Source organism: Oncorhynchus clarkii, chromosome 2 (assembly GCF_045791955.1).
Source record: "Oncorhynchus clarkii lewisi isolate Uvic-CL-2024 chromosome 2, UVic_Ocla_1.0, whole genome shotgun sequence".
Classification (NCBI taxonomy): Eukaryota; Metazoa; Chordata; class Actinopteri; order Salmoniformes; family Salmonidae; genus Oncorhynchus; species Oncorhynchus clarkii.
Window position 1 is genome coordinate 92029598 of NC_092148.1, and position 18242 is coordinate 92047839.

General features: G+C 46.7%; 2 protein-coding genes across 2 annotated transcripts in view; both read left to right on the forward strand.

The window, feature by feature from the left end:
• LOC139376337 (homeobox protein aristaless-like 4) overlaps window positions 1–9315 on the forward strand; it is a 38619-nt gene extending 29304 nt beyond the window's left edge. Inside the window, exons 3-4 of the mRNA XM_071118761.1 lie at window positions 7973–8101; window positions 8532–9315. Coding sequence (XP_070974862.1) covers window positions 7973–8101; window positions 8532–8873 — 471 coding nt within the window. The 3' untranslated portion in view covers window positions 8874–9315. The remainder of the gene's footprint in view (window positions 1–7972; window positions 8102–8531) is intronic.
• The window catches only part of LOC139376285 (uncharacterized), a 1125987-nt gene that overhangs the window by 588860 nt on the left and 518885 nt on the right, over window positions 1–18242 (forward strand). The window lies entirely within an intron of this gene.

Genomic DNA, 18242 nt, shown 5'->3' on the forward strand with positions numbered 1-18242 from the left:
TCCACCACTCTCTCCACACCCCTCTCTCCACCCCTCCCTCTCTCCACCCCTCTCATTCCCTCCCTCTCTCCACCCCTCCCTCTCTCCACCCCTCTCATTCCCTCCCTCTCTCCACCCCTCCCTCTCTCCACCCCTCTCATTCCCTCCCTCTCTCCACCACTCTCTCCACCCCCCTCTCTCCACCCCTCCCTCTCTCCACCCCTCTCATTCCCTCCCTCTCTCCACCCCTCCCTCTCTCCACCCCTCTCATTCCCTCCCTCTCTCCACCCCTCCCTCTCTCCACCCCTCTCATTCCCTCCCTCTCTCCACCACTCTCTCCACCCCCCTCTTTCCACCCCTCCCTCTCTCCACCCCTCTCATTCCCTCCCTCTCTCCACCACTCTCTCCACCCCCCTCTTTCCACCCCTCCCTCTCTCCACCCCTCTCATTCCCCCCCTCTCTCCACCCCTCCCTCTCTCCACCCCTCTCCACCCCTCCCTCTCTCCACCCCTCTCATTCCCTCCCTCTCTCCACCACTCTCTCCACCCCCTCTCTCCACCCACCCTCCCTCTCTCCACCCCTCTCCACCCCTCCCTCTCTCCACCACTCTCTCCACCCTCCTCTCTCCACCCACCCCTCCCTCTCCACCTCTCTCCACCCCTCCCTCTCTCCACCCCTCTCCACCCCTCCCTCTATCCACCCCCCCTCTCTCCAACCCCCCCTTCTCTCCACCCCTCCCTCTCTCCCCCCCTCTCCACCCCTCCCTCTCTCCCCCTTCCTCCTGGCTGTGGAACATAAATACAGCTCAGTAAGCTGCCTTTTGCTGTCAACGTCTTTAGCAATTACTGCATCACTGCCGAGCTGCACTCTAAGCCCCAGATCTCTCTGTCTCTAGAGAGAGAGAGAGAGAGAGACAGAGAGAGAGACAGAGAGACAGAGACAGAGCGAGACAGACAGAGAGACAGAGACAGAGCGAGACAGAGAGAGAGAGAGAGAGAGAGAGAGACAGAGAGAGAGAGAGAGACAGAGAGAGAGAGAGAGAGAGAGAGAGAGAGAGAGAGACAGAGAGAGAGACAGAGAGAGAGAGAGAGACAGAGAGAGACAGAGAGAGAGAGAGAGAGAGAGAGAGAGAGAGAGAGACAGAGAGAGAGACAGAGAGAGAGACAGAGAGAGAGAGAGAGAGACAGAGAGAGAGAGAGAGAGAGACATAGAGAGAGAGAGACAGAGAGAGAGACAGAGAGAGAGAGAGACAGAGAGAGAGATACAGAGAGAGAGACAGAGAGAGAGACAGAGAGAGAGAGAGACAGAGAGAGAGACAGAGAGAGACAGAGACAGAGAGAGAGAGTTTAAATGTATTTGACTCAGTTGTACTCTGACCTCTGACTTCAACTGTAGATCCCATGACAGCGGGGTAAAGACTAACCAGAATGGGTCAAGAAAGAAACTGTCCAATACAGTTTAGAATTGGGTTCATATTTTATCGCTCTCTCAGGGTTCTCCGTCAGATTGTGTTTCTAATTCACTGACGCTATCTAAAATTTAGTTTATTAGGATTTATTAGATGTTGCACAATGCTGCAACTACTTTTCAGGGTTTTCCACACGAAACATAAACTACATGACAAGAGTTCAGAACAGTTATAGTCGAGAAGACAATAATCAGAACGTCATATACACTGAGAGAGAGAGAGAGAGAAGTGAGTTTTCCTGTTCAGGTGAGCTAACGTCATGGCTCTTGTGTTTTTATGCTAACCAGTGTGCTCTCTGTGCAGTTATTATGCTGGTTCTGGTCCTGCTAGCTGAACCGGGTTGCTGCTCTGCTGTGATTCCGGCTTTGGGAATAGGAGACGAGCATCAGTGATGAACATCACGTCTGACATCACGTCTACATAATGTTCCCTCAGTGATCTCTCTTCTATTTGACCTCATGTCTCTGTTCCTACTGCCGCACAACGGGAAACAGCAAACACACTGACACTGTACACACGCTGAAGAGAGCAAAATCCTCAGCGATATATGACCCACAATGCACCCAGAGCCTTAAAAGAGTGTTAAATGGGTCCCAAACTTGATTAATTCAGGACAAGTTTGTGTTTTAGATTTTAAAATGTGTTAATGTGAGTTCGGTAAGGATGGAATAATGTATGTAATGTGTGTGTGTGTGTGTGTGTGTGTGTGTGTCTGTGTGTGTGTGTGTGTGTGTGTGTGTGTGTGTGTGTGTGTGTGTGTGTGTGTGTGTGTGTGTCTGTGTCTGTGTGTGTGTGTGTCTGTGTCTGTGTGTGTGTGTGTGTGTGTCTGTGTCTGTGTGTGTGTGTGTGTGTGTCTGTGTGTGTGTGTGTGTGTGTGTGTCTGTGTGTGTGTGTGTGTATGTGTGTGTGTGTGTGTGTGTGTGTGTGTGTGTGTGTGTGTGTGTGTGTGTGTGTGTGTGTGTGTGTGTGTGTGTAGCTGGTCCACTGCTCCAGTCTGTGAGTCTCCAGAGGGTCAGGGGGGTTAGCTGAGGAAAGCCAAGGGCTTAGGCGTCAGGAAATTACACATGAAATGAAAACAATCTCCAGTTTGAACATTCTCCCATCTCACTTTCCAATATCCCCACTTCCCTTCGCCGAATAGAAAGGGAGGAGAGAGAGCGAGAGACGGAGAGAGAGGGGAGGAGAGAAAGAGAGAGACGGAGAGAGAGGGGAGGAGAGAAAGAGAGAGTGAGATGGAGAGAGAGGGGAGGAGAGAAAGAGAGAGACGGAGAGAGAGGGGAGGAGAGAAAGAGAGAGTGAGATGGAGAGAGAGGGGAGGAGAGAAAGAGAAAGACGGAGAGAGAGGGGAGGAGAGAAAGAGAGAGTGAGATGGAGAGAGAGGGGAGGAGTGAAAGAGAGAGACGGAGATAGAGGGGAGGAGAGAAAGAGAGAGTGAGATGGAGAGAGAGGGGAGGATAGAAAGAGAGAGACGGAGAGAGAGGGGAGGAGAGAAAGAGAGAGTGAGATGGAGAGAGAGGGGAGGAGAGAAAGAGAGAGAGAGAGAGAGAGAGAGAAACTTCCTTTCTTCCAACCCTTCTCCCCCAACCCCAACCCCCTCTCTCCTCTCTCCCAACCCCAACCCCCTCTCCCCCTCTCCACCTCTCAGCGGAGGTGAGCACACCTAGTCTAGTCTACTGTGTGATTGATGATATGCTTCAGGTCCACATGTGGATGAGATGCTGCAGGTCCACATGTGGATCACATACAACATTCCAAGGGAGGAGAGCTCAGCAACCTGCAGTGACAATGAGACACGGCACCCAGAGAAGCATCAACAGAATTTTAAAGACACGTCAACCCTGCAACCTATGGCAGGGCCTTAAACCACCCTCTCGGTGGTTGAGACAGTCTCATGTCAGGCTACTCTCACTAGTTGAATGCGTAGATGGTTTTCTTCACCCTCGGTGGTGTAAACAGTCTCATGTCAGGCTACTCTCACTAGTTGAATGTGTAGATGGTTTTCTTCACCCTCTGTAGTTTAGACAGTCTCATGTCAGGCTACTCTCACTAGTTGAATGTGTAGATGGTTTTCTTCACCCTCTGTAGTTTAGACAGTCTCATGTCAGGCTACTCTCACTAGTTGAATGTGTAGATGGTTTTCTTCACCCTCGGTGGTTTAAACAGTCTCATGTCAGGCTACTCTCACTAGTTGAATGTGTAGATGGTTTTCTTCACCCTCGGTGGTTTAAACAGTCTCATGTCAGGCTACTCTCACTAGTTGAATGTGTAGATGGTTTTCTTCACCCTCTGTGGTTTAGACAGTCTCATGTCAGGCTACTCTCACTAGTTGAATGTGTAGATGGTTTTCTTCACCCTCTGTGGTTTAGACAGTCTCATGTCAGGCTACTCTCACTAGTTGAATGTGTAGATGGTTTCCTTCACCCTCGGTGGTTTAGACAGTCTCATGTCAGGCTACTCTCACTAGTTGAATGTGTAGATGGTTTTCTTCACCCTCGGTGGTTTAGACAGTCTCATGTCAGGCTACTCTCACTAGTTGAATGTGTAGATGGTTTTCTTCACCCTCGGTGGTTTAGACAGTCTCATGTCAGGCTACTCTCACTAGTTGAATGTGTAGATGGTTTTCTTCACCCTCGGTGGTTTAGACAGTCTCATGTCAGGCTACTCTCACTAGTTGAATGTGTAGATGGTTTTCTTCACCCTCGGTGGTTTAGACAGTCTCATGTCAGGCTACTCTCACTAGTTGAATGTGTAGATGGTTTTCTTCACCCTCGGTGGTTTAGACAGTCTCATGTCAGGCTACTCTCACTAGTTGAATGTGTAGATGGTTTTCTTCACCCTCGGTGGTTTAGACAGTCTCATGTCAGGCTACTCTCACTAGTTGAATTTGTAGATGGTTCCACCTAGAACAAAAAGCATTCTATCTGGAACCAAAAAGGGTTCCACCTGGAACAAAAAGCATTCTATCTGGAACCAAAAAGGGTTCCACCTGGAACAAAAAGCATTCTATCTGGAACCAAAAAGGGTTCCACCTGGAACAAAAAGCATTCCATCTGGAACCAAAAAGGGTTCCCACCTGGAACAAAAAGCATTCCATCTGGAACCAAAAAGGGTTCCACCTGGAACAAAAAGCATTCTATCTGGAACCAAAAAGGGTTCCACCTGGAACAAAAAGCATTCTATCTGGAACCAAAAAGGGTTCCACCTGGAACAAAAAGCACTTTTTCAACCTGTAACCAAAAAGTGTTTTACCTGGAACTATATACAGTTGAAGTCGGAAGTTTTACATACACTTAGGTTGGAGTCATTAAAACTAGTTTTTCAACCACTTCACAAATGTCTTGTTAACAAACTATAGTTTTGGCAAGTCGGTTAGGATATCTACTTTGTGCATGACACAAGTCATTTTTCCAACAATTGTTTACAGACAGATTATTTCACTGTATCACAATTCCAGTGGGTGAGAAGTTAATTTACACTAAGTTGACTGTGCCTTTAGACAGCTTGGAACATTCCACAAAATGATGTAATGGCTTTAGCAGCTTCTGATAGGCTAATTGACATCATTTGACTCAATTGGAGGTGTACCTGCGGATGTATTTCAAGGCCTACCTTCAAACTCGGAGTCTCTTTGCTTGACATCATGGGAAAATCAAAAGAAATCAGCCAAGACCTCAGGAAACATGATAAACCTCCACAAGTCTGGTTCATCCTTGGGAGCAATTTCCAAACACCTGAAGGTACCACGTTCATTTGTACAAACAATAGTATGCAAGTATGAACACCATGGGACCACGTAGCTGTCACACCGCTCAGGAGGGAGACGCGTTCTGTCTCCTAGAGATGAACGTACTTTTGGTGCGAAAAGTGCAAATTAATCCCAGAACAACAGCAAAGGACCTTGTGAAGATGCTGGAGGAAACAGGTACAAAAGTATCTATATCCACAGTAAAACAAGTCCTATCTCGACATAACCTGAAAGGCAGCTCAGCAAGGAAGAAGCCACTGCTCCAAAACCGCCATAAAAAAGCCAGACTACGGTTTGCAACTGCACATGGGTCAAAGATCGTACTTTTTGGAGAAATGTCTTCTGGTCTGATGAAACAAAAATAGAACTGTTTGGACATAATGACCATCTTTATGTTTGGAGGAAAAAGGGGGCGGCTTGCAAGCCGAAGAGCACCATCCCAACCGTGAAGCACGGGGGTGGCAGCATCATGTTGTGGGGGTGCTTTGCTGCAGAAGGGACCGGTGCACTTCACAAAATAGATGGCATCATGAGGAAGGAAAATTATGTGGCTATATTGAAGCAACATCTGAAGACATCAGTCAGGAGTCAAGGTATTGGAGTGATGAAAGAAATAAATCATTCTCTCTACTATTATTCTGACATTTCACATTCTTAAAATAAAGTGGTGATCCTTACTGACCTAAGTCAGAATTTTTATTATGATTAAATGTCAGGAATTGTGAAAAACTGAATTTAAATATATTTGGCTAAGGTGTATGTAAACTTCAGACTTCAACTGTTCTCCCACAGCGACAGCCTTCATTTAATTATGCAAGTCAGTTAAGAACAAATTCTTATCTACAATGACAGCTTACCGAGGAACAGAGGGTTAACTGCCTTGTTCTGTGGCGGAACAATATATTTTTACCTATCAGCTCAGGAATTCGATCCAGAAACCTTTTGGTTACTGGCCCAACACTCTAACCACTAGGCTACCTGGTTCTAATAGCCCCTGTTTTCTAAGAGTGTTGTTTCTGATTTATCCTCCTCCTCTCCCCCATGACACCATTATGAATCAGATGAGACTGAGCCCATGACACCATTATGAATCAGATGAGACTGAGCCCATGACACCATTATGAATCAGATGAGACTGAGCCCATGACACCATTACGAATCAGACGAGACTGAGCCCATGACACCATTATGAATCAGATGAGACTCAGCCCATGACACCATTATGAATCAGATGAAACAGAGCCCATGACACCATTATGAATCAGATGAAACAGAGCCCATGACACCATTATGAATCAGATGAGACTGAGCCCATGACACCATTATGAATCAGATGAAACAGAACCCATGACACCATTTTGAATCAGCTGAGACTGAGCCCATGACACCATTATGAATCAGCTGAGACTGAGCCCATGACACCATTATGGATCAGATGAGACAGAGCCCATGACACCATTATGAATCAGATGAGACTGAGCCCATGACACCATTATGAATCAGATGAAACAGAGCCCATGACACCATTATGAATCAGATGAAACAGAGGCCATGACACCATTATGAATCTGAGACAGAGCCCATGACACCATTATGAATCAGATGAGACTGAGCCCATGACACCATTATTAATCAGATTAAACAGAGCCCATGACACCATTATGAATCAAATGCAACAGAGCCCATGACACCATTACGAATCAGATGCAACAGAGCCCATGACACCATTACGAATCAGATGCAACAGAGCCCATGACACCATTACGAATCAGATGAGACTGAGCCCATGACACCATTATGAATCAGATGAAACAGAGCCCATGACACCATTATGAATCAGATGAAACAGAGCCCATGACACCATTACGAATCAGATGCAACAGAGCCCATGACACCATTACGAATCAGATGAGACTGAGCCCATGACACCATTATGAATCAGATTAAACAGAGCCCATGACACCATTATGAATCAAATGCAACAGAGCCCATGACACCATTACGAATCAGATGCAACAGAGCCCATGACACCATTACGAATCAGATGAGACTGAGCCCATGACACCATTATTAATCAGATGAAACAGAGCCCATGACACCATTATGAATCAGATGAAACAGAGCCCATGACACCATTATAAATCAGCTGAGACTGAGCCCATGACACCATTATGAATCAGATGCAACAGAGCCCATGCCACCATTATGAATCAGATGAGACTGAGCCCATGACACCATTATGAATCAGATGCAACAGAGCCCATGACACCATTATGAATCAGATGAGACTGAGCCCATGACACCATTATGAATCAGATGAAACAGAGGCCATGACACCATTATGAATCAGATGCAACAGAGCCCATGACACCATTATGAATCAGATGAGACTGAGCCCATGACACCATTATGAATCAGATGAAACAGAACCCATGACACCATTATGAATCAGCTGAGACTGAGCCCATGACACCATTATGAATCAGCTGAGACTGAGCCCATGACACCATTATGAATCAGATGAATTGTTATTTCTGATGTGTCCTCTTCCTCTCCCCCATGACACCATTATGAATCAGATGAGACAGAGCCCATGACACCATTATGAATCAGATGAATTGTTATTTCTGATGTGTCCTCTTCCTTTCCCCCATGACACCATTATGAATCAGATGAGACTGAGCCCATGACACCATTATGAATCAGCTGAAACTGAGCCCATGACACCATTATGAATCAGATGAATAGTTATTTCTGATGTGTCCTCTTCCTCTCTGCAGGTGTGGTTCCAGAACCGGCGTGCTAAGTGGAGGAAGAGGGAGAGGTTTGGTCAGATGCAGCAGGTCAGGACTCACTTCTCTACTGCCTACGAGCTACCCCTCCTCACCAGGCCAGAGAACTACACACAGGTACAGGAGGGATGGGATAGCCCTCATAACTACAGTATGAACAAGCATTAAAGTGAAAGAATAAGAGTAATCCAGAGGAGGCTGGTGGGAGGAGCTATAGGAGGACGTTCTCAGGGTATAAATGGAACGGTTTGAGACGTATGGAACGTTTGACTCCGTTCCATCCATTCCATTCCAGTCATTACTACAAGCCCGTCCTCCTATAGCTCCTCCCACCAGCGCCCTCTGGAGCAATCTCTTGTGAAGTAAAAGTGGAGATTTGAACTGGAATGTTTGGGTTGTTCTGTCAAAGGGGATTGACTGAATCTGCTGTTTCTGCTAGTTAGCCACTTTTGCTTCCAGAAGAAAAAGTCAGTCAGCATTTTGTTTCTCTGGGTTACAATATTTGATTTCTCTTAAACCTCCTGCTCTTGTCTGTTCCTCCATGTAGATCCAGAACCCATCGTGGCTAGGTGTTGGCAGCGGTGTCTCTCCTGTACCTGGCTGTGTGGTGCCCTGTGACGGGTCAGTCACCTCCTGCATGCCTCCCCACCCTCATGGAGGGGTCTCCGACTACCTAGGCGTGCCCAGCCCGGGCGTAATGGGGCATGAGGGTCACATGGGACAGACACACATGGGAAGTCTCTTTGGGGCTGGAGGAATGGGCGGAGTGGGTGGCGGTCTCAGCGGTTACGACCTGACCAGTGTCGACCCAGACAGAAAGTCTTCTAGTATCGCGGCGCTGCGCATGAAAGCTAAGGAACACAGCGCTGCCATCTCCTGGAACACATGATGCTATGGGAATTTTTCTGGGTCTGGCCCCACCCTGGTCAGACACGCCCTAACCCTGCCTCCTCATCCATACTCTCCTGAACCTGGACAAGGCCATGCCCAGTACTGGGAAGGAGGAAGAGGAGGAGCAGGACGAGGAGGAAGGTCAGGATGGGACTACGACTACGCCACCTGATAGCACTAATAATACCAAAGCAGGTGAAATGAATGAACTACAACCCGAGACGACAGGAGAGACCATCACAGGAAACGATTCAGCAGCTTTAGAATGATATCAACGATGACGTCACCATGACAACCAGCAGGAGACGCTGAGAAAAGAAGACGCTAGACAGAGGGAGTGGTGCTACTTGATCTCTCAGACCTCTGAAGGGGGAACGTGCCATTTTCCCTTTCCCTCTTTATTCTCTATGCCCATCAACCATGTGCCTCTTTATTCTCTATGCCCATCAACCATGTGCCTCTTTATTCTCTATGCCCATCAACCATGTGCCTCTTTATTCTCTATGCCCATCAACCATGTGCCTCTTTATTCTCTATGCCCATCAACCATGTGCCTCTTTATTCTCTATGCCCATCAACCATGTGCCTCTTTATTCTCTATGCCCATCAACCATGTGCCTCTTTATTCTCTATGCCCACCAACCCTGTGCCTCTTTATTCTCTATGCCCATCAACCATGTGCCTCTTTATTCTCTAAGCCCACCACCCTGTGTCTCTTTATTCTCTATGCCCATCAACCATGTGCCTCTTTATTCTCTATGGCCACCCCCGTGTCTCTTTATTCCCTAAGCCCACCACCCTGTGTCTCTTTATTCTCTATGCCCACCACCCTGTGCCTCTTTATTCTCTATGCCCACCACCCTGTGCCTCTTTATTCTCTATGCCCATCAACCCTGTGCCTCTTTATTCTCTATGCCCATCAACCCTGTGTCTCTTTATTCTCTATGCCCATCAACCCTGTGTCTCTTTATTCCCTAAGCCCATCAACCCTGTGCCTCTTTATTCTCTATGCCCACCACCCTGTGCCTCTTTATTCTCTATGCCATCAACCCTGTCTCTTTATTCCCTATGCCATCAACCCTGTGTCTCTTTATTCCCTATGCCCATCAACCCTGTACCTCTTTATTCTCTATGCCATCAACCCTGTGCCTCTTTATTCCCTATGCCATCAACCCTGTGTCTCTTTATCCCCTATGCCCATCAACCCTGTGCCTCTTTATTCTCTATGCCCACCACCCTGTGCCTCTTTATTCTCTATGCCAACCACCCTGTGCCCCTTGTTCTGTTGAAACCCCACCACCTGAAACAAATCTGCTTCAAGCCGGCCTGGTTCCTCTGAGGACACACCAACGCATTGCAAAGAACCGCATTACAAACACTACAACTCTAATGAGCAAAACTCCTTGATGAAGAGCACTGACGAACCAGAGCAAAGTCTTCATGAATCAGCCTCATTCATAACTTTTCTCTTTCTTCTCACAGCGACACAATGACCAATTGTCTAAGAGGTATTAATGGTATGGTAATAAGTGAACATCTGAAAAACATCTGTGTTTGGCTTTGACTGCATGGGATGTGCTGGCAGCTGTGTCCCTGTTTCTAGGTTCCTATAACTATGGACGACACAAGCGACACGGGTCCATGCCAATTTGGTTGGGGGGAGTGGAGGGCGGAGAGCAGAAAGTGTACACTTGGCAATCATATCAAGTGAATGTGTAATTTCCTCCCCATAGGACCGCCTCCCTCCCAGCGCCGACCTATCAGGTTACAGGAAACACATTCTCCCCTAGCAACAGGCAGGAATAACACAGAAACATTAGACAGTGATTGGGCCTGTCATTAGACAGTGATTGGGCCTGTCACTAGACAGTGATTGGGCCTGTCACTAGACAGTGATTGGGCCTGTCACTAGACAGTGATTGGGCCTGTCACTAGACAGTGATTGGGCCTGTCATTAGACAGTGATTGGGCCTGTCACTAGACAGTGATTGGGCCTGTCACTAGACAGTGATTGGGCCTGTCACTAGACAGTGATTGGGCCTGTCACTAGACAGTGATTGGGCCTGTCATTAGACAGTGATTGGGCCTGTCATTAGACAGTGATTGGGCCTGTCATTAGACAGTGATTGGGCCTGTCACTAGACAGTGATTGGGCCTGTCACTAGACAGTGATTGGGCCTGTCATTAGTCAGTGATTGGGCCTGTCATTAGACAGTGATTGGGCCTGTCATTAGACAGTGATTGGGCCTGTCATAAGACAGTGATTGGGCCTGTCATTAGTCAGTGATTGGGCCTGTCACTAGACAGTGATTGGGCCTGTCACTAGACAGTGATTGGGCCTGTCATTAGACAGTGATTGGTTCTGTCATTAGTCAGTGATTGGGCCTGTCATTAGACAGTGATTGGGCCTGTCATTAGACAGTGATTGGGCCTGTCACTAGACAGTGATTGGGCCTGTCACTAGATTTAAATATCTCCTTTCCCACTCCTCTTGGCTGGATGTCCCTCCCTCCCTGTGTCACAGATGATTATTCTCTCCTCTTCTCCATCCTTCCCTCCCTCCTTCCCCCCTCACTCCGTCCTTCCCTCCATCCTTCCCTCCCTCCCTCACTCCATTCTTCCCTCCCTCCCTCCCTCCCTCGCCCCGCCCCACTCCTCTAAATCCTCTAACTCCTCTAAATCCTCTAATTCCTCTAAATCCTCTAACTCTAATCCCTATAGGGCCTCTAACTCCTCTAAATCCTCTAACTCTAATCCCCATAGGCTCTCTAAATCCTCTAACTCCTCTAAATCCTCTAACTCTAATCCCCATAGGGCCTCTAAATCCTCTAAATCCTCTAACTCTAATTCCCATAGGGCCTCTAACTCCTCTAAATCCTCTAACTCTAATCTCCATCGGCTCTCTAAATCCTCTAACTCCTCTAAATCCTCTAACTCTAATCCCCATAGGCTCCCTAAATCCTCGAACTCTAATCCCCATAGGCTCTCTAAATCCTCTAACTCCTCTAACTATAATCCCCATCGGCTCTCTAAATCCTCTAACTCCTCTAAATCCTCTAACTATAATCCCCATCGGCTCTCTAAATCCTCTAAATTCTCTAACTAATATCTCCTTCTATTTTGATACTACTGATACAGAACAACAGAGAATCTTAGTTATGTTAATTAATGTGTACACTTTTAGTAGAGTAATGTTTTTTTTGGGGGTGGGGCATTTGTTCAATGATGGCTCTTTCAGAGAAACCTTTAGCCTTGACAATGTAAATCATATTTAGTTTTTTTAAAGTATTAACCTCGTTCTTTGCCATAATGTGTAAGAAATGCTGTTCGTTTGATGTTTCTCCGCTGGACTTTCCCTCGTTTCAGAAGCCACACGGATCTTGCTAGATTAAATAAATATGCTCTTCTGTACAGCGAGATCAGTGGCTCGCAAGGATAGATTTTACCCAGGTTGAAATATATTTCTAATTTGCTTGTGGCTTTAAAGCTTTAAAGTGTTGAAAGGTTTTTTGGTATATTCATTTTGTATTATTTTGTATTTTTGATTGTGCCTTAATTATAATTTTGTGTGCCATTGCAATAAGTTATTGGAATTACATCAAACGTTTTAGACTCTTCCTTTGGGGCAGCAGTTTATCTGAATAAGTCAACACTGAGTCTCTGTTGGTCTTATCTGAATAAGTCAACACTGAGTCTCTGTTGGTCTTATCTGAATAAGTCAACACTGAGCCACTGTTGGTCTTATCTGAATAAGTCAACACTGAGTCTCTGTTGGTCTTATCTGAATAAGTCAACACTGAGCCACTGTTGGTCTTATCTGAATAAGTCAACACTGAGTCTCTGTTGGTCTTATCTGAATAAGTCATCACTGAGCCACTGTTGGTCTTATCTGAATAAGTCAACACTGAGTCTCTGTTGGTCTTATCTGAATAAGTCAACACTGAGTCTCTGTTGGTCTTATCTGAATAAGTCAACACTGAGCCACTGTTGGTCTTATCTGAATAAGTCAACACTGAGTCTCTGTTGGTCTTATCTGAATAAGTCAACACTGAGTCTCTGTTGGTCTTATCTGAATAAGTCAACACTGAGTCTCTGTTGGTCTTATCTGAATAAGTCAACACTGAGCCACTGTTGGTCTTATCTGAATAAGTCAACGCTGTGCCACTGTTGGTCTTATCTGAATAAGTCAACACTGAGCCACTGTTGGTCTTATCTGAATAAGTCAACACTGAGTCTCTGTTGGTCTTATCTGAATAACTCAACACTGAGTCTCTGTTGGTCTTATCTGAATAAGTCAACGCTGTGCCGCTGTTGGTCTTATCTGAATAAGTCAACACTGAGCCGCTGTTGGTCTTACCTGAATAAATCAACACTGAGCCACTGTTGGTCTTATCTGAATAAGTCAACACTGAGTCTCTGTTGGTCTTATCTGAATAAGTCAACACTGAGTCTCTGTTGGTCTTATCTGAATAAGTCAACACTGAGTCTCTGTTGGTCTTATCTGAATAAGTCAACGCTGTGCCACTGTTGGTCTTATCTGAATAAGTCAACACTGAGCCACTGTTGGTCTTATCTGAATAAGTCAACACTGAGTCTCTGTTGGTCTTATCTGAATAAGTCAATGCTGTGCCACTGTTGGTCTTATCTGAATAAGTCAACGCTGTGCCACTGTTGGTCTTATCTGAATAAGTCAACGCTGTGCCACTGTTGGTCTTATCTGAATAAGTCAACACTGAGCCACTGTTGGTCTTATCTGAATAAGTCAACACTGAGTCTCTGTTGGTCTTATCTGAATAAGTCAACGCTGTGCCACTGTTGGTCTTATCTGAATAAGTCAACACTGAGTCTCTGTTGGTCTTATCTGAATAAGTCAACGCTGTGCCACTGTTGGTCTTATCTGAATAAGTCAACACTGTGCCACTGTTGGTCTTATCTGAATAAGTCAACGCTGTGCCACTGTTGGTCTTATCTGAATAAGTCAACACTGAGTCTCTGTTGGTCTTATCTGAATATGTCAACGCTGTGCCACTGTTGGTCTTATCTGAATAAGTCAACACTGAGTCTCTGTTGGTCTTATCTGAATAAGTCAACGCTGTGCCACTGTTGGTCTTATCTGAATAAGTCAACACTGAGTCTCTGTTGGTCTTATCTGAATAAGTCAACGCTGAGCCGCTGTTGGTCTTATCTGAATAAGTCAACGCTGAGCCTCTGTTGGTCTTATCTGAATAAGTCAACGCTGTGCCACTGTTGGTCTTATCTGAATAAGTCAACGCTGAGCCGCTGTTGGTCTTATCTGAATAAGTCAACACTGAGTCTCTGTTGGTCTTATCTGAATATGTCAACGCTGTGCCACTGTTGGTCTTATCTGAATAAGTCAACACTGAGTCACTGTTGGTCTTATCTGAATAAGTCAACGCTGTGCCACTGTTGGTCTTATCTGAATAAGTCAACACTGAGCCACTGTTGGTCTTATCTGAATAAGTCAACGCTGTGCCACTGTTGGTCTTATCTGAATAAGTCAACACTGAGTCTCTGTTGGTCTTATCTGAATAAGTCAACACTGAGTCACTGTTGGTCTTATCTGAATAAGTCAACGCTGTGCCACTGTTGGTCTTATCTGAATAAGTCAACACTGAGTCTCTGTTGGTCTTATCTGAATATGTCAACGCCGTGCCACTGTTGGTCTTATCTGAATAAGTCAACACTGAGTCTCTGTTGGTCTTATCTGAATATGTCAACCCTGTGCCACTGTTGGTCTTATCTGAATAAGTCAACACTGAGCCACTGTTGGTCTTATCTGAATAAGTCAACGCTGTGCCACTGTTGGTCTTATCTGAATAAGTCAACGCTGAGCCGCTGTTGGTCTTATCTGAATAAGTCAACGCTGTGCCACTGTATCTGTCACAGAGATGAACATCCTACTAAACCTGTCATTGAGAACATGAACCTGTTTGTACAGAATTAACTTGTTGATTTGACTGATGTTTTTTAAAGTGATTCTAAAAATAAATGGGTCTCTGTGAATTGAATGGATGGAAATGGTTGCTTTGCATGTGTGTGTGTGTGTGTGTAGCCTCTTAAACACCTGGCATTCCTGTGGCTGTAAGCCAGAGTATTGGAGACAGGAAATAGGTAGATAGAGAGGTGGGGGGTGAAAGAGAAAGAAACACAGTATTTTGGAGATGGACCCACTTGTTGTCCTCTAGGTTACAGAGAGATGGTAGTCCCATCCACCAAACTACCAGGTGGGTGGTATAGAGGAGATGGACCCACTTGTTGTCCTCTAGGTTACAGAGAGATGGTAGTCCCATCCACCAAACTACCAGGTGGGTGGTATAGAGGAGATGGACCCACTTGTTGTCCTCTAGGTTACAGAGAGATGGTAGTCCCATCCACCAAACTACCAGGTGGGTGGTATAGAGGAGATGGACCCACTTGTTGTCCTCTAGGTTACAGAGAGATGGTAGTCCCATCCACCAAACTACCAGGTGGGTGGTATAGAGGAGATGGACCCACTGGTTGTCCTCTAGGTTACAGAGAGATGGTAGTCCCATCCACCAAACTACCAGGTGGGTGGTATAGAGGAGATGGACCCACTTGTTGTCCTCTAGGTTACAGAGAGATGGTAGTCCCATCCACCAAACTACCAGGTGGGTGGTATAGAGGAGATGGACCCACTTGTTGTCCTCTAGGTTACAGAGAGATGGTAGTCCCATCCACCAAACTACCAGGTGGGTGGTATAGAGGAGATGGACCCACTTGTTGTCCTCTAGGTTACAGAGAGATGGTAGTCCCATCCACCAAACTACCAGGTGGGTGGTATAGAGGAGATGGACCCACTTGTTGTCCTCTAGGTTACAGAGAGATGGTAGTCCCATCCACCAAACTACCAGGTGGGTGGTATAGAGGAGATGGACCCACTGGTTGTCCTCTAGGTTACAGAGAGATGGTAGTCCCATCCACCAAACTACCAGGTGGGTGGTATAGAGGAGATGGACCCACTGGTTGTCCTCTAGGTTACAGAGAGATGGTAGTCCCATCCACCAAACTACCAGGTGGGTGGTATAGAGGAGATGGACCCACTTGTTGTCCTCTAGGTTACAGAGAGATGGTAGTCCCATCCACCAAACTACCAGGTGGGTGGTATAGAGGAGATGGACCCACTTGTTGTCCTCTAGGTTACAGAGAGATGGTAGTCCCATCCACCAAACTACCAGGTGGGTGGTATAGAGGAGATGGACCCACTTGTTGTCCTCTAGGTTACAGAGAGATGGTAGTCCCATCCACCAAACTACCAGGTGGGTGGTATAGAGGAGATGGACCCACTTGTTGTCCTCTAGGTTACAGAGAGATGGTAGTCCCATCCACCAAACTACCAGGTGGGTGGTATAGAGGAGATGGACCCACTTGTTGTCCTCTAGGTTACAGAGAGATGGTAGTCCCATCCACCAAACTACCAGGTGGGTGGTATAGAGGAGATGGACCCACTTGTTGTCCTCTAGGTTACAGAGAGATGGTAGTCCCATCCACCAAACTACCAGGTGGGTGGTATAGAGGAGATGGACCCACTTGTTGTCCTCTAGGTTACAGAGAGATGGTAGTCCCATCCACCAAACTACCAGGTGGGTGGTATAGAGGAGATGGACCCACTTGTTGTCCTCTAGGTTACAGAGAGATGGTAGTCCCATCCACCAAACTACCAGGTGGGTGGTATAGAGGAGATGGACCCACTTGTTGTCCTCTAGGTTACAGAGAGATGGTAGTCCCATCCACCAAACTACCAGGTGGGTGGTATAGAGGAGATGGACCCACTTGTTGTCCTCTAGGTTACAGAGAGATGGTAGTCCCATCCACCAAACTACCAGGTGGGTGGTATAGAGGAGATGGACCCACTTGTTGTCCTCTAGGTTACAGAGAGATGGTAGTCCCATCCACCAAACTACCAGGTGGGTGGTATAGAGGAGATGGACCCACTTGTTGTCCTCTAGGTTACAGAGAGATGGTAGTCCCATCCACCAAACTACCAGGTGGGTGGTATAGAGGAGATGGACCCACTTGTTGTCCTCTAGGTTACAGAGAGATGGTAGTCCCATCCACCAAACTACCAGGTGGGTGGTATAGAGGAGATGGACCCACTTGTTGTCCTCTAGGTTACAGAGAGATGGTAGTCCCATCCACCAAACTACCAGGTGGGTGGTATAGAGGAGATGGACCCACTTGTTGTCCTCTAGGTTACAGAGAGATGGTAGTCCCATCCACCAAACTACCAGGTGGGTGGTATAGAGGAGATGGACCCACTTGTTGTCCTCTAGGTTACAGAGAGATGGTAGTCCCATCCACCAAACTACCAGGTGGGTGGTATAGAGGAGATGGACCCACTTGTTGTCCTCTAGGTTACAGAGAGATGGTAGTCCCATCCACCAAACTACCAGGTGGGTGGTATAGAGGAGATGGACCCACTTGTTGTCCTCTAGGTTACAGAGAGATGGTAGTCCCATCCACCAAACTACCAGGTGGGTGGTATAGAGGAGATGGACCCACTTGTTGTCCTCTAGGTTACAGAGAGATGGTAGTCCCATCCCATCCACCAAACTACCAGGTGGGTGGTATAGAGGAGATGGACCCACTTGTTGTCCTCTAGGTTACAGAGAGATGGTAGTCCCATCCACCAAACTACCAGGTGGGTGGTATAGAGGAGATGGACCCACTTGTTGTCCTCTAGGTTACAGAGAGATGGTAGTCCCATCCACCAAACTACCAGGTGGGTGGTATAGAGGAGATGGACCCACTTGTTGTCCTCTAGGTTACAGAGAGATGGTAGTCCCATCCACCAAACTACCAGGTGGGTGGTATAGAGGAGATGGACCCACTTGTTGTCCTCTAGGTTACAGAGAGATGGTAGTCCCATCCACCAAACTACCAGGTGGGTGGTATAGAGGAGATGGACCCACTTGTTGTCCTCTAGGTTACAGAGAGATGGTAGTCCCATCCACCAAACTACCAGGTGGGTGGTATAGAGGAGATGGACCCACTTGTTGTCCTCTAGGTTACAGAGAGATGGTAGTCCCATCCACCAAACTACCAGGTGGGTGGTATAGAGGAGATGGACCCACTTGTTGTCCTCTAGGTTACAGAGAGATGGTAGTCCCATCCACCAAACTACCAGGTGGGTGGTATAGAGGAGATGGACCCACTTGTTGTCCTCTAGGTTACAGAGAGATGGTAGTCCCATCCACCAAACTACCAGGTGGGTGGTATAGAGGAGATGGACCCACTTGTTGTCCTCTAGGTTACAGAGAGATGGTAGTCCCATCCACCAAACTACCAGGTGGGTGGTATAGAGGAGATGGACCCACTTGTTGTCCTC